Source organism: Branchiostoma lanceolatum, chromosome 14 (assembly GCF_035083965.1).
Source record: "Branchiostoma lanceolatum isolate klBraLanc5 chromosome 14, klBraLanc5.hap2, whole genome shotgun sequence".
Taxonomy (NCBI): Eukaryota; Metazoa; Chordata; class Leptocardii; order Amphioxiformes; family Branchiostomatidae; genus Branchiostoma; species Branchiostoma lanceolatum.
The window spans coordinates 12,955,188-12,969,844 of record NC_089735.1 but is presented as its reverse complement, the minus strand read 5'-3'; the positions used below and the strand labels follow the sequence as shown (position 1 = coordinate 12,969,844).

The 14,657-nt window shown below is 40.3% G+C and overlaps 1 protein-coding gene across 1 annotated transcript in view; it reads left to right on the top strand.

Moving 5' to 3' along the window:
* The window catches only part of LOC136449132 (QRFP-like peptide receptor), a 52,182-nt gene extending 43,100 nt beyond the window's left edge, over positions 1 to 9,082 (top strand). The window contains exons 2-5 of the mRNA XM_066448986.1: positions 2,581 to 2,789; positions 5,224 to 5,430; positions 5,772 to 5,870; positions 7,064 to 9,082. Of these exons, the coding sequence (XP_066305083.1) occupies positions 2,581 to 2,789; positions 5,224 to 5,430; positions 5,772 to 5,870; positions 7,064 to 7,315 (767 nt within the window). The 3' untranslated portion in view covers positions 7,316 to 9,082. The remainder of the gene's footprint in view (positions 1 to 2,580; positions 2,790 to 5,223; positions 5,431 to 5,771; positions 5,871 to 7,063) is intronic.
* Positions 9,083 to 14,657: the final 5,575 nt, after the last annotated feature.

Below are 14,657 nucleotides of genomic sequence, written 5' to 3'. Positions count from 1 at the left end.
CCCACTAGGTTACTAATTTTTTTGTCCGAGATGTACTGTTGATAGCAAATCCAAATTAATACGTCCAGATGTTACATACAGGTATCAACAGTCTAGGACCATCCGTCCTTTATTCTTCTATTCATGATCATGACGCATTTTATTACCATTAACTAAATCGGATGGAAAAACGTCAATATATATTTCTTTAGTATTCCTTTCAGAAGAAATCCCAACCCTTGCCTTTGTAGTTCTTCCAAGGATATGACACGACCTTGCCCCTGCATTGATCGCTGCATGGATGTTTTCGTAAAAAGTTACATCTGTTATGTCTGAATATAAATCAAGCTGTTATCGCCGTGCCGGCTGAACGTTCATGATACCCATGGAACAATCAGATCGATATTCAGTGCAGATAAAGTCATAAACCTGATTGGTAGGGCTTCCCATATTACTCCTAACGTTTAGTATGAAAAAAATCGTTTGCATTTAGTAGAGACGAATTTGCCCTCAATAGATACTAAGGAGCTCTTTTCCTTGAACTCAACCATAAAACGACGCAGTGATAAAACAAGACTTTTGAATATGTCATAACTGAAAGGACTCGACATTTTGCCCTTGGGGCTAACATGGTTTGGTCACCTTAACGCAACATAAATCACTGTCAGATTCCCTAAACCCATCCGGAATAAGCTGTCACAAGCAACCTTCTCCTGTCACAGTTTCTTCACAAAATCCACCTCGCCATTTGTCATATATATAACTGAGCACGCTTGTCTACATCTTTGCGTAAGCCTAGCATCATGCGGCTTTAGATGATAAAATTACATACATTTATTTAGAAAAATGAGGTGGGGTCAGAGACAGTCAGATTACTAAAAATTGACAATAAAGAAATAAATGAATAAATAAATAAATGAATAAATAATAAATCGTTTTACTGCCATCCAGAGAACACGTCTTTAGTATACAAATCCACGAAGGTTGAAACAGACAAAGCAAAAACAAAAAATACAAGAGCTTTTACATTGTATGTAGGCAACAGTTACGGCAAGCATTGTGGTTTAATTTGCTCTTAAGTATGTCTGAATATAAATCAAGCGGTTATCGCCGTGCCGGCTGAAAGTTCATGATGCCCATGGAACAATCAGATCGATGAAAGTGAAGTTAAAGTCATGAACCTGATTGGTAGGGCTTCCCCTATTACCCCTGAACGTTTAGTATGAAAAAAGAATCCGTTTGCATTAGTAGAGACGAAGTTGCCCTCAATAGATACTAAGGAGCTCAACTCAACCATAAAACGACGCAGTGATAAAACAAGACTTTTGAATATGTCATAAATGAAAGGACTCGACATTTTGCCCGTGGGGCTACCATGGTTTGGTCACCTTAACGCAACACAAATCACTGTCAGATTCCCTAAATCCACCAGGAAGAAGCTGTCACAAGCGGACGTCTCCTGTCACAGTTTCTTCACAAAATGCACCTCGCCATTCGTCATATATATAACTGAGCGCGCTTGTCTACATCTTTGCGTAAGCCTAGCATCATGCGGCTTTAGATAGCAAGAATGCACACATCTGTTTAGAAAAATAAATAACATGAGCTGTAGTCAGAGTCAGTCAGGTAACTAAAAATTCGAACATTTACTGCCATCCAGAGTCTTGGGTATACAAACCCACAATGCTTGAAATACTTAGGACAAAAATACAAGAGCTTTTGCGTTGATGAAGGTTAGACATCCAGGTAATAAGATACGCCAAAAAGAGTTACTCAAGCAACTGGATAACATTTTGAAACAGTCAGACGTTTCAGACAGCATCTGCTATCTTTCGTCAGAGCTTTTACATTTTATGCAGGCAACAGCTGCAACCAGCTTTAAGTGCTCCAGAGTGTACAGAGGAGCGAGTCAAGTCAGGTCGCATTGCACATGTATTGCACAACAATTGTACTACTGGCTAGGTACATTGATAGAATCAATACCCCACCCCGCCCTACCTAAGGGGTAGCATGACTCCATCTTCCGTGCATCAGGTTAATGAATGACTGAATATCAAAGTTCATTAATCACAACCTAGAAGATGATAACAGCCGACGTTTCGATGACCGTCTGTCATCATCTTCATCACAATAATGGCTGGTTCACTTCGTACTGCAGCTGATGTCACTGCTAACAATGGTTTACGTTTGGGCCCCCATTGTTAGCAGTCAAAAGTGAACCAGCCATTGTTGCTATGAAGAAGATGACAGATAGTTACAGGTTTACGTAGCAAAACCTTTGTTGGATCCGTCGGCATGTGTGGTGGCCGCCATCTTGAATTTGTGACGTCGCAGGGTCGCCATACCATTTTATTGTGAGGGGTGTTTTTTGGGGTCGCTAGCGTACTCTCTATTTTTAACAAATCGGCACACAGCTATCACACATTCAACTCAAATAAAAATAAAAATTCAATACCAATTCATATTTATAAAAAGACCATGTAATCGCTAAACTAACATAGCAGACCTGAAGTATATGTAGCACAAATAGTTAACTCTAGTTTTATCAGTTCGTTTGTTGTGAATAAAGAGCTTTGCTATCGATGATTTCATCTTTTCCAGGCGTCTCTGTGGCGTGCAGCATCCTGACAATGACCGTGATCGCCATGGACCGGTTCTACGCCATCATCTTCCCGCTGAAGGCGCGGGTCACCGACACCAACGCTGCCGTGGTCATCACCTTCGTCTGGATTGCCGCCATCGCTGCCAACGTGCCTCTACTGGTCGTCCTGGAACAGAGGGAGTATCTTTGGGGCGACGGCTTTCTGGAGGTTATACTTTTCATATTCTTAAACTTAAATTATTCTTAGAATTAGAAAACACGTGTCGACAAAACCCACCACATGTTACACCACATTGTACAGTTGCTGTGCAATAAAATGAAATAAAAGGAGATAAAACGAAATGAAATAACATAACATAAGATAAAGTAAAATAGAATAGAATAGAATAGAATAAAATAAATTAAAATAAAATAAATTGAAATTAATAAAATAAAACAAATTGAAACAAAATGAAATGAAATGAAATGAAACGAAACAGAACAAAACAAAACAAAACAAAACAAAATAAAATAAAATAAAACAAAACAAAATAAAATAATTGTTTAAGAATATATTTAGTTACCATAGATATCCGAGTTTTCATTTGTGCTTTTCAGCTCCGGCTCCAGCATGATAAGTTTCAGTCACGCAGCTGTCGCAATCAGCTGAAGAGTGCTATTGAATTACTGAGCTCGATACGCTACAATAGCAGCCGGATTGGGCATTCTCAACAAGCACATCTTTGCAAATGATGCGTATTTGTTCACTTAAAAAGCTGCCTGCGTTTTGTTATTCTGGTTGTTATTCTCCACTCCATTTTAAGCAGAGTAGCCAGTGTTGATTGCATGCGACATTTAACTATCAAGGGGCAACCCATATCTTGCAGTTCAAGTCATAAGCTTTCAACTGTCGCCATGCATGAGATGATAAAAAGTTCATTCTTTCTAATGGAAGGCGTTTCTCTCTTGCGGCTTGTTGTCTCTTCCGTTTAGACACGGATACTCATACGTACAGTGTCTACCAGTGTGCACCGAGTGTCAAGCTAGTCAATGCATGCAGCTTTGGTGGTATCTATCTCAGTAATTCAGTTCAGTAATAAAGAGAAAGGGCAATTTGTGCCAAGAAATTTGTTTCAGGTTATTTGAACGTTCCAACTGATGGTATCTATCTCAGTAATTCAGTTCAGTGATAAAGAGAAAAGGAATCTGTGCCACGAAACTTGTTTCGGGTTATTGAAAAGTTCCAACTGTGAACTGTAATGAATTCCTGTCAAACCCAAGCCACGATATCTCCAGATAGTGCCACAAGGCGATCTGGCATCTTCCAGCAATGTCAACCTCTCACCTTCCAGCAATGTCAACCTCTAACCTTCAAGCAATGTCAACCTCTCACCTTCCAGCAATGTCAACCTCTCACCTTCCAGCAATGTCAACCTCTCACCTTCCAGCAATGTTAACCTCTCACCTTCCGGCAATGTTAACCTCTCACCTTCCAGCAATGTTAACCTCTCACTTTCCGGCAATGTTAACCTCTCACCTTCCAGCAATGTCAACCTCTCACCTTCCAGCAATGTCAACCTTTTACCTTCCAGTAATGTCAACCTCTCCCTTTCAGCTATGTCAACCACTCACCTTCCAGTAATGTCAACCTCTCACCTTCCAGCAATGTCAACCTCTCACCTTCCAGCAATATAAACCTCTCACCTTCCGGCAATGTAAACCTCTCACCTTCCAGCAATGTCAACCTCTCATCGTCCAGCAATGTCAACCTCTCACCTTCCAGCAATGTCAACCTCTCACCTTCCAGCAATGTTAACCTCTCACCTTCCAGTAATGTTAACCTCTCACCTTCCAGCAATGTTAACCTCTCACCTTCCAGTAATGTTAACCTCTCACCTTCCAGCAATGTTAACCTCTCACCTTCCAGCAATATCAACGTCTCACCTTCCAGTAATGTTAACCTCTCACCTTCCAACAATGTCAACCTCTCACCTTCCAGCAATGTCAACCCTCTCACCTTCCAGCAATGTCAACCTCTCACCTTCCAGCAATGTCAACCTCTCACCTTCCAGCAATGTCAACCTCTCACCTTCCAGCAATGTTAACCTCTCACCTTCAAGCAATGTCAACCTCTCGCCTTCCAGCAATGTTAACCTCTCACCGTCCAGTAATGTTAACCTCTCACCTTCCAGCAATGTCAACCTCTCACCTTCCAGCAATGTCAACCTCTCACCTTCCAGCAATGTCAACCTCTCACCTTCCAGCAATATCAACCTCTCACCTTCCAGCAATGCTAACATCTCACCTTCCAGCAATGCTAACATCTCACCTTCCAGCAATGTCAACCTCTCACCTTCCAGCAATGTCAACCTCTCACCTTCCAGCAATGTCAACCTCTCACCTTTCAGCAATGCTAACATCTCCCCTTTCAGCAATGTCAACCTCTCACCTTCCAGCAATGTCAACCTCTCACCTTTCAGCAATATATATCAACCTCTCACCTTCCAGCAATGTCAACCTCTCGCCTTCCAGCAATGTCAACCTCTCACCTTCCAGCAATGTCAACCTCTCACCTTTCAGCAATATATATCAACCTCTCACCTTCCAGCAATGTCAACCTCTCGCCTTCCAGCAATGTTAACCTCCCACCTTTCTATTTACAGGTTTGGTGCTTTGAGAGCTGGCCAGATGCCGACTACTACAGCCATAGACAGGCTTATACAATCTTCCTCTTTGTGTTCATCTACACGATACCTATCCTGGTCATGACGGGTGCCTACGCCATGATAGGCAAAAAGTTGTGGAACAAGAAGACTCCCGGGGTCACCATCGTGTCCATGGAATCCACACAGGCTAAGATCAAGAAAAAGGTCAGACCTATGAAGATTTAATTTACTAGTATTGTCGAATCAAAAGTAATGATTTTACAAGACAAAAGACGCCCAAACTGTACATGACATGTCAAACGTTTTGGTATTCTAGTAGAGCAAGAATTTTCAATGCTATGCTGGCTGCCAAATGTACTCATACAGATGTTAGTTGTAAGCTGTAACCAACGCCAAATACATGAAGGTACATATGATATCCGTGTAGTAATCAAGTGCTTCTTAATAACTTTTACCGGGAGGAAGGGACCACATGTTTGTATGAAAAGAGGAAGTTTCTTCTGTGTATTTTTTCGATGAGGTCTAAGCAATCCTTCCCCATGCAGGTGATCAGGATGTTGGTGGTCTTGGTGCTGGTCTTCTTCGTCTGCTGGACTCCGTATCAGATACTGCAGATGTATCTGGACTTCAGGAAGAAGGGACCGGTAAGTATAGACACTGAGGTTCTCGAATAAAAAGACTCTTTTTAAACAACCAAGAGATTTATTCCACCATCTGTTACCTTCTTCAATGCAATTCTGACTGGTTCACATAGTAATGCAGCACAGGTGTTGAGATGCATTCCCAAACGCAAAATATTTACATATGTACAATCACAGGAGATGACATCGCTATGCGGTCCCAAACGTACATTGCTATGTGAACCAGTCAGAATTGCCTTGAAGAAGGTGACAGATGGTCACCGAAACGTCGGTGGAATAAATCTCTTGGTTGTGTAAAAAGAGTATTTCTATTCAGTGACTTACCAACCTGATGAAACTATTCACGGGACTGAGGTTCCCGTTTGTGAGTCAGTGCTTCAGAGGCGTTCTAGTGCGTGTGATCTTTATATGACCTTAAGGATCCATACAGATATATTGCTGGTCAATGCAATATGTTTTCGCCAAAGTTGTGAAGCAGTTGAAGCGGTCGGGGGTATTTCGTTGACCTTCCTGTGACCTTTTATCTGTGTCTCTACGTCTATCTCTAGTAGCCACACTCCAGTAATGGCGTAGGCGCAGAAGGCCTATTCTATAGCGTAGATAGGTTTGGTATCCTTGGTAAAAGTAGCTGTAAAGGTTTTTTTCTAAGATATGTTGGTATATTGGAGCTGGATGTTACAGGTAAGGGTTTTTACCTTCCTATTGTGTTGAAAAATCAGACTTTCATCCATGTTTGTGGTGTCTGTAGGCAGTAGAAGTTTCGTGTTTTTGTGTGACCATCAGATAGAGAAGGAGGTCAAAGGTCAATTCTTGTAAACATGACCGGATTCGTTGGGGTTGTGCCTATTAGAAAGTTGAAATCTCGTTCTGGATTGAAACTTTAGAGGTCTGACACCCCTGCCAATGCATGTTTTTCATGAACTAAAACTCAGGTAGGCGACTTTTGACAGTCTCTTTCTTACATGTTTACCATGTATTAGATAGCAATTCTTGATTATTGTCAATTCTTGGCCTAGTGGTGGGGCTAAAAAGAGTTTTAATTGTGCACTACTTAAGGCTTACTAGAAAGACGTACTACAAAACTAGCGGTTACAAAAACTTTTTTCCAACTTTTTACATCTGGTTAGCTAGAGATTAGTGACAACCGTTATCAAGTACAAACTTATAATGCCCACATCTTTTATCTATATCCCCAGCTTCCGGATTGGTTCGGAGACCTTCGATACGCAGCACTGCTGCTTGGATACGCCAACTCATCCTTCAACCCGATCATCTACGGCGGCTTCAACGAGAACTTCCGGAAAGGCTTCCAGGACGCCATGAAGATCAAATGTTGCCGGGGAAACCGGGTGGAGCCGGAAATGCCGCGAATCTACCACGGCGAACAAGGTGCTAACGATATGGAGCTGCGACCTGAAGTCATCGAAACGGTGTCTGAGCATATGTGACTCGTGTGTTCGAAATTCAAATCGTTGTGAAACTACCGGTTCTCTTTACCTGTGGATAAGCCCTCTGCTGTAGTGCTTTCAAAACTACGTAACCCATGGGCTATAGAAACGGAGATGGGCACCGCCCTATACACTAAAACTCGTGGGAAGGATTTTAATTTTAACTTGACTAACTTTACCGGTAGATTATGTTTGAACACTTATCAAAGGAGAGTGTGACGAATATAGTCTCCAAGCAGACCCAACGGTTTCAAAGACCGTATCCAACTGGCAGAAGGGGTTTTTATAGCAACCCGACGGTGCCTGATAACTTCCCTGGCAGACTGGAGCTTCTCTGGCTAGCTTGTACGATTTTAGCACCGTGGAGATCTGCTTGGAGATTATGACGAATACACAGCTTTGTGATATTGTAATAAATACATGTGGCGCAGTGAAATAAAAGTATATCTTTTGCATGTGGAATGCATGAGATAAACCAGGATTTTACTTTTTTGGTTGATTGTGTACTCCTACAAATGTTTAGAATTGTATTATTTATTGTTTATTGAATAAATAAATAAAAAGATAAATAAAAGATACGTGTTGTATGACGGAATCACAGGGACCAGTAATATGTGCCAAAGGCTTCAGTGCAAAGCATTTTACCGATCAAAACTATGTGTTTTTTTTTCCCTAGTAGAAATAAAACATCCCAATACAGGTTTTTTATTTGACGTCATTTGACGCCATGTTGGATAACAGAGTACATCTCTTGAACAAGCCAACACCTGCTGTTGTGATCAAGTTACCGGCCTACATGGCATTCGGGGGATCCAACGTATAATTACTATGACGTCAATTAAAAGCCTCGAGGAGAGTAAAGTTAAGAATACGTAACGCACTGTCTTACCCAGAGCATTCTGTTACAGAAATAGCGTAAATTATCGTTCTTGTGATCTTAAAATGACAGCAGATGTCGACACATTGTACATGTATATGGATATTTCCAGAGGTTTGGAATACATAACATAAAGATGAGTGCATTATCGCGATGTTAAGTTAGGATGATAAAATACCTTCACAATGTTTGGTGACTGGCTTTCTGACAAAATTTCTGATAACAAACTGATAACGCGAAGATTTTGTACGTTTTGTGGGTATGATGTGTGTGCCTTAATAAACTATTCGTGACGTTTTTTGTTGGGGAGACTAAACAGTTGAAATAAATGCCAGTAAAGCATGTGGCCCTATGTGGAAGTGAAGAAAAAGAAGGTGTCATTATCTCAGGAATCAAAACATCAGTCATCAAAAACTTACCCTCAAATACTAACCAGTTATGTCAACTGTCATCAGATTCATTCCTGACAAATTCTATATGGCTATTCTCCAGATATAAACCCCCCTCTAATCAGAGCCCTTGGATAGGTCCTATAGGCTTCAGACACCCAGTTGAAGACCACCCCACTATATCAGGAGGGTGCCAAACCCATAAGGTAGAGAAAGACCATTTATTTTAACTAATTCAGCAAATACAGATTCTATCCTACCACAGCCACTCCTATACTGCCCAGATTTCATATAAAATTCCACCAAAAAACGATTTTCAATGGTTTAAACCCTGGTTTTTGCTGGTCTCTCACCGTGGGGTCTAGGCGCAGGCGCTAACTGTTTAGTCTCCCCTGTTATGAAACATAGCCTGGGCATCTATCAACTCTTATTTGATGTAATGACTTGTATACAGGGTAATAGCTGTTGAGTGTCGTCACTTATACTGTAATATTTATGAAAAACAAAGATAAGGGAATGTGTTTGACAAGTATTTATTTCCCATCAGATATCTCATGAAAGCCTATTGTCGCTATCTTCAATGTGATTTATCTTTATGATGCAAGAAATTACAATTATCGTATAGAATGGCGAAGTTATATGCTTTTGAGTGTGCCTATTAGTAATATGCAGTAAGCTTAACATCTGTATCTTTTGTGATGAAAAAAAAAGTTCAATACGTTCTGTTATCCTATCTTCGTCATTACAATCAGTTACACATTTGTGTTCCGAGAAAAAACAGTAGACGGTGCTTAGAATACCGAATTAGGCATCCTGACGTGTACACGACTGTGCTATTGTACTGGCAGCGAAGCAGATATTTTCGCACTCACACTGGAATAGATTATTCTACATAAAGTATATTTCATTGTTCAATGAATGTGTGTCGTGTCATGAAATGCAGATACAAGACAGCCTGCTGGGAGATGAGAGTAATACAGTTAGTCAAGCCATACATAGACAGTTACAGTAACGTGTATTTGTTTTTCCACCAACTCTCTTTAACTGATTTCCATAACATGATTATTCTAGTTGCAGAAAGTCGTATTTTCCATGCATTCACTCATATACCCATTACCTCAGTGAAAACGGGGGCAGTTGGATGTTTTTTTTGTTTGTTTTTTTTTGTTTGTTTTTTGTTTTTGTTTTTGTTTTTCTTTGTTTGTTGCGGCAGTGGTGTGTGTCCGCAGTTCCACAATTGGCATGTGCATGCCACATGTAGTTTGTCAACGATATTGTATTGGAAAATGCCAGAATCACATTATGAGGAACGCCAATCAATAGGCACAATGAGTAAAGTTAGTTTTTTCGAAAGCCGTGTTTATCAGCTGGCACACATTGAGGACCTTCCCACGACTTTGCTCTGGACCACTCCCATCCCGGGCCGGCCCTGCCTGGAACCCATTTTATTCTAGCCCCAGTTCGCTATTCTAATCGCATTCAAGCAGAATAGGACTTTCTCAAATTTAATTTGATTGGTCACAATTCATGGTCGGCTAGCGCAGACGACTTTTAAAGACCTCGTCTACAAGCAGATAACCTTTCTGAGTCTCAACTCATAATCTGGAGCAGCTCGGTAGGTCTGTGTCAGCAATGTGTGACCACCATGAGCTTAAACGGGGATGACCAAAACCAATCAAAGTTTGCCCTGATATACTAATCTAATTGCAGGAAATCACTTTCATTTAAGTCAACTGCCTTCAGCATTTTGAAGATTCTGTTCCCTATCAATGACCGTCTATGCCGAGAGCAGACCAGCCTGGCGAGCCCTATGCATGTCTGCAGCCGCCATGCATCAGACACTGATGCCTGCGAACGATTGATTGATCCATGACCGTGTCTCCGATGCCACGCGACTGTTCCGGACGGATTTCTCCAAGGATTTCCGTTCTTTCAGTTCCTAAACCATCAAAGTGGATCCGTGTGTATTCACATCTGATTGATGGGATCTAGAAGCTCTCAGTTCTCCTCCTCAAAGACACGTTTGACTCGACATCTTCATACCAAAGACATCTCGGTTGTGCCTTAGGGCTGGACTTGAGATGGAGTCAAGGCGATAGAAGTACATGCAGGGAGATCTGTAGAGATAAGTCCGCCCAGATCTACTGAGCAGATTCCTATGTATAGCTATGAGGATTACTATGATGGATGGTCGTGCAACCTCCTAGGATAACGTTAATCTCTACCACTCTATCTACGCCGGCTATAGGGAGAATATTTGCGAGGAGAGTTTGGCACCAGAGGGTTTCATTTGCACGACACCACCTCAGTTCAGCGGACAGGCCTTGAAAACATACTGTCGTCAAGAGTCCATGTAAAGACCCCATCCCATTAAACGGCGATCACGCTGCGACCTCGATGCTATCTTAATTGGATTTATGTATCCCCTGACTTCATAATTGGAATATCATTCAAGCTCTAAAAGTATGACTAAAACACAACAAAGCACACAAAAGCGTAAAAAGATTAGTTTTTATCGATGAAATTCGATCACGCTGTGACCTCGCTACTACCTTAATTGGAGTTATGTATCCGTTAAATTCATAATTTGAATATCATACAAACTCTAAAAGTATGACTAAAACACAACAAAGCACACAAAAGCGTAAAAAGATTCGTATTTTTCTATGAAATTCGATCAAGCTGTGACCTCGCTACTATCTTAATTGGAGTTATGTATCCCCTGACTTTATAATTGGAAATTCATGCAAGCTCTAAAAGTATGACTAAAACACACTCAAAGCACACAAAAGCGTAAAAAGATTCTTTTTATCTATGAAATTCGATCACGCCGTGACCTCACTGCTACCTTAATTGGAGTTATGTATCCCTGAAATTCATAATTTGAATATCATACAAACTCTAAAAGTATGACTAAAACACAACAAAGCACACAAAAGCCTAAAAAGATTCGTATTTTTCTATGAAATTCGATCAAGCTGTGACCTCGCTACTACCTTAATTGGACTTATGTATCCCTTAAATTCATGATTGGAATATCATGCAAACTCTACAAGTATGATTAAGACACAACAAAGCACGTAAAAAGATTCGTTTTGTATCAATAAGGTCCTATAACATTCGATCACGCTGTGACCGCGCTTCAACTTTAATTGGATTTATGTAACCCTTAACTTCATAATTGGAATATCATGCAAAAGCATGACTACAAACACAACAAAGCACAAAAAAGCGTAAAAAGATTCGGGTTTTTTTTTATCAATGAATTTCACTAAGCGCTCTGTCAAATGATCACATTTTCCTAGTGGAATTGGGGTGGGGTAAATAAAGGTTCATCTCAATGTTTCAATATAAAAAAGAAACATTTGCCAAATTATCCAAAGTTTCAGACGGTTTCAATGCACATTCGGTGAAAATATAAATGTATTCTCAGTCGGTACTAGACCATGTATTAAGCATCTGATACATCCACTGGTGTGCTATTCTGTACATCATTCTACAGTCTGGAAATTTTCCTTCTGTCTCCGTCATATTCAAGACTTGGTCAGGTAATGGATTTGCTCTAAAGCCGACTATCGTGTTTTCTGATTAGATGGAATAGAGCGAGCAACCGGTCGATCATAAACTGGTTGTAAGGGTGATCCTCTGTAACATCTTCTTATTAACGGCCATCACGAAATAGACGAGCTCAATACACTTCAAACTAGCTCAAGTATGACCCGAGGAAATGGAAAAAGTGCTGTGTAATAGCTCAACCCCATAAAATCTATATTTCCACGGAATTCCCACCCACGTTTGGACTCACTGCGCGGCGTGCATGGTCCGGTAAACTACCGTGTTCGCGACATTTTTAGATCCGTTGGACGGTAGGTTGTCGCAGTGCTATTATTCACCAACTCGGCACAGCAGTCTATAGGGGATTGGAATGTTGCTTTAGAATGAGGAGATCATGCGATCGAAGTGTGACCTCTTTGTTAGAGTTCTGAAACTCATCTAAAGCTCAATATCATCAATATTCCCACCACGGGCAGTGTGTGTAGTCTCTCCGATGTGACGCTGTAAGGGCCCTGTCACACTTAAAATTTTCTTGTGCGTATATTCAAGTGCGTGCGCATGAGTTTCACAGTAACATCTTTTTTGTTTAAGTACATTTTGCGAGGAGGAAGTTGTTTTCTACTTTGACCCACCATTGAGCAGTCTAGTTATCAAACCAAGGAAATTACTTCTTCGGCTGCAAACTTAACCTAAACCAAAAACATGTTAATACGCAACTCTATATATACACACAAGTGTTTTAAGGGGCTTAATGTGTCGGTCCCGTGTTCATGGACCATCACGCCACAGGCCTAATCAGGATTTGTGTGACTCTTGCTTTCATATTTAGAATAACGATTTAAAAAGCAAAAAACACACCAAAAAAACCGTAAAATTCGTTAAGCGATATGTCAAGTCATTTGCCGCTCAGTGGTCGCAGTGCGGTCGCAGTCACCAGTGGAAAGATGTGTTACTTGTTTTTGCTGACGACTTCATTCACTGCAAACCAAATACTGCAGTTACCATGTGTCCTCATCTTTGATTTCTCTCCAAACAAGTTAAGAATTCTTTTAGATCAAACGTCGGTGACAATGTCCTTCAGCTCTACTTCGTCACACTGTCTTCCATCACAGTGACGTATTCTGGTCGGTATGACTGGAATTGTCGTGACAAACTATAGCTGCCTTACGTCAGTGGACTTCAAACGTATGTGTTGCCAGGGCAACGTTACTACAACTCAGCTTGTAAAGACTATAAGATTGCAGGGTTGGATTCGGTTTCGTTCGAACTGACGGTTGGCGCAATGTAACCGAGTGATAAATCCCAGGTTCTTTTAAACGTCGCTTGTAAAGGATAAAGAAAGGACGCCAACAACGTGGATTTCCGTAGTCCCGGAGACTAAGTCTGAGTCAGTCTGAGTGTTAGCTCTCTCACGTTTTTTGCTGCAATGAGTGGGTTTGGGGAAGTTAAGAAGACTGTGCAGTTTTCTTTTCGTCAGTAAATGTTTGATAAATTGTAAAGCTATTCATCCCATTTTTTATTCCAAAAAAGTATTTCAATCGAAAACAAATCACAAACGTTTCCCATTATTTCACTATAAGACAATTTTAAGAAAACCTGTTTCTATCAAATCAATAGGATAGCACCCCCTTATCCCACTAATCTACTAGTAAGAGATATCTAAAAAAATCTGTTACTAGTAAATTGATGGGATAGTACCCTCTTATCCCATCAATGTACTAGTAAGAGATATCTAAAAAAATTTTCTTACTAGTAAATTAATGGGTTAGTACCCCCTTATCCCATTAATATACTAGTAAGAGATATCTAAAAAAAATTCTCTTCCTAGTGAATTAATGGGATAGTACCCCCTTATCCCATTAATATACTAGTACGAGATATATAAAAAAAATTCTCTTACTAGTAAATTAATGGGATAGCACCCCCTTATCCCCTTAATTTACTAGTAAGAGATATCTAAAAAAATCTCTTACAAGTAAATCAATGGGATAGCACCCCATTAGCCCATTAATTAACTAGTGAGAGATATCTAAAATCCATTACTAGTGTATTGTTGGGATAGCAAGAGATATCTAAACAATACAATAGTAATAGATTTTTAAGTATCTCTTACTAGTAAATTAATGAGATAAGGGGGTGCTATTCCACTAATTTACTAGAGAATCTAAGATGTGTCTTATAGTGAATTGACGGGATAACACTTTACAAATAGAAGTTATCCCAACTAGTACTTTTCAAACTATCCCGTTTTCTAGCAGGAATTATTTTAAGAACTTTATAAATGTGATAGATATTCAAGTCTTTGTGGCTTCTTTAATTGACACCTTTTTTTTCTTTCCTGGTCGTTAGATGGACAGTAAGAGGTAAAATGTTTATCGTATTCTACCGCTTTTTACATCATGCGGTAGTTAAAAATAATCATGGCACAACAATAACAGACGAATTGTAGTTTTAAATTTGGTGTTGGGGTGTACTGTGTCTTCCTGGAAGACAGGGAACCATCTCACCACGGCTTGCATAA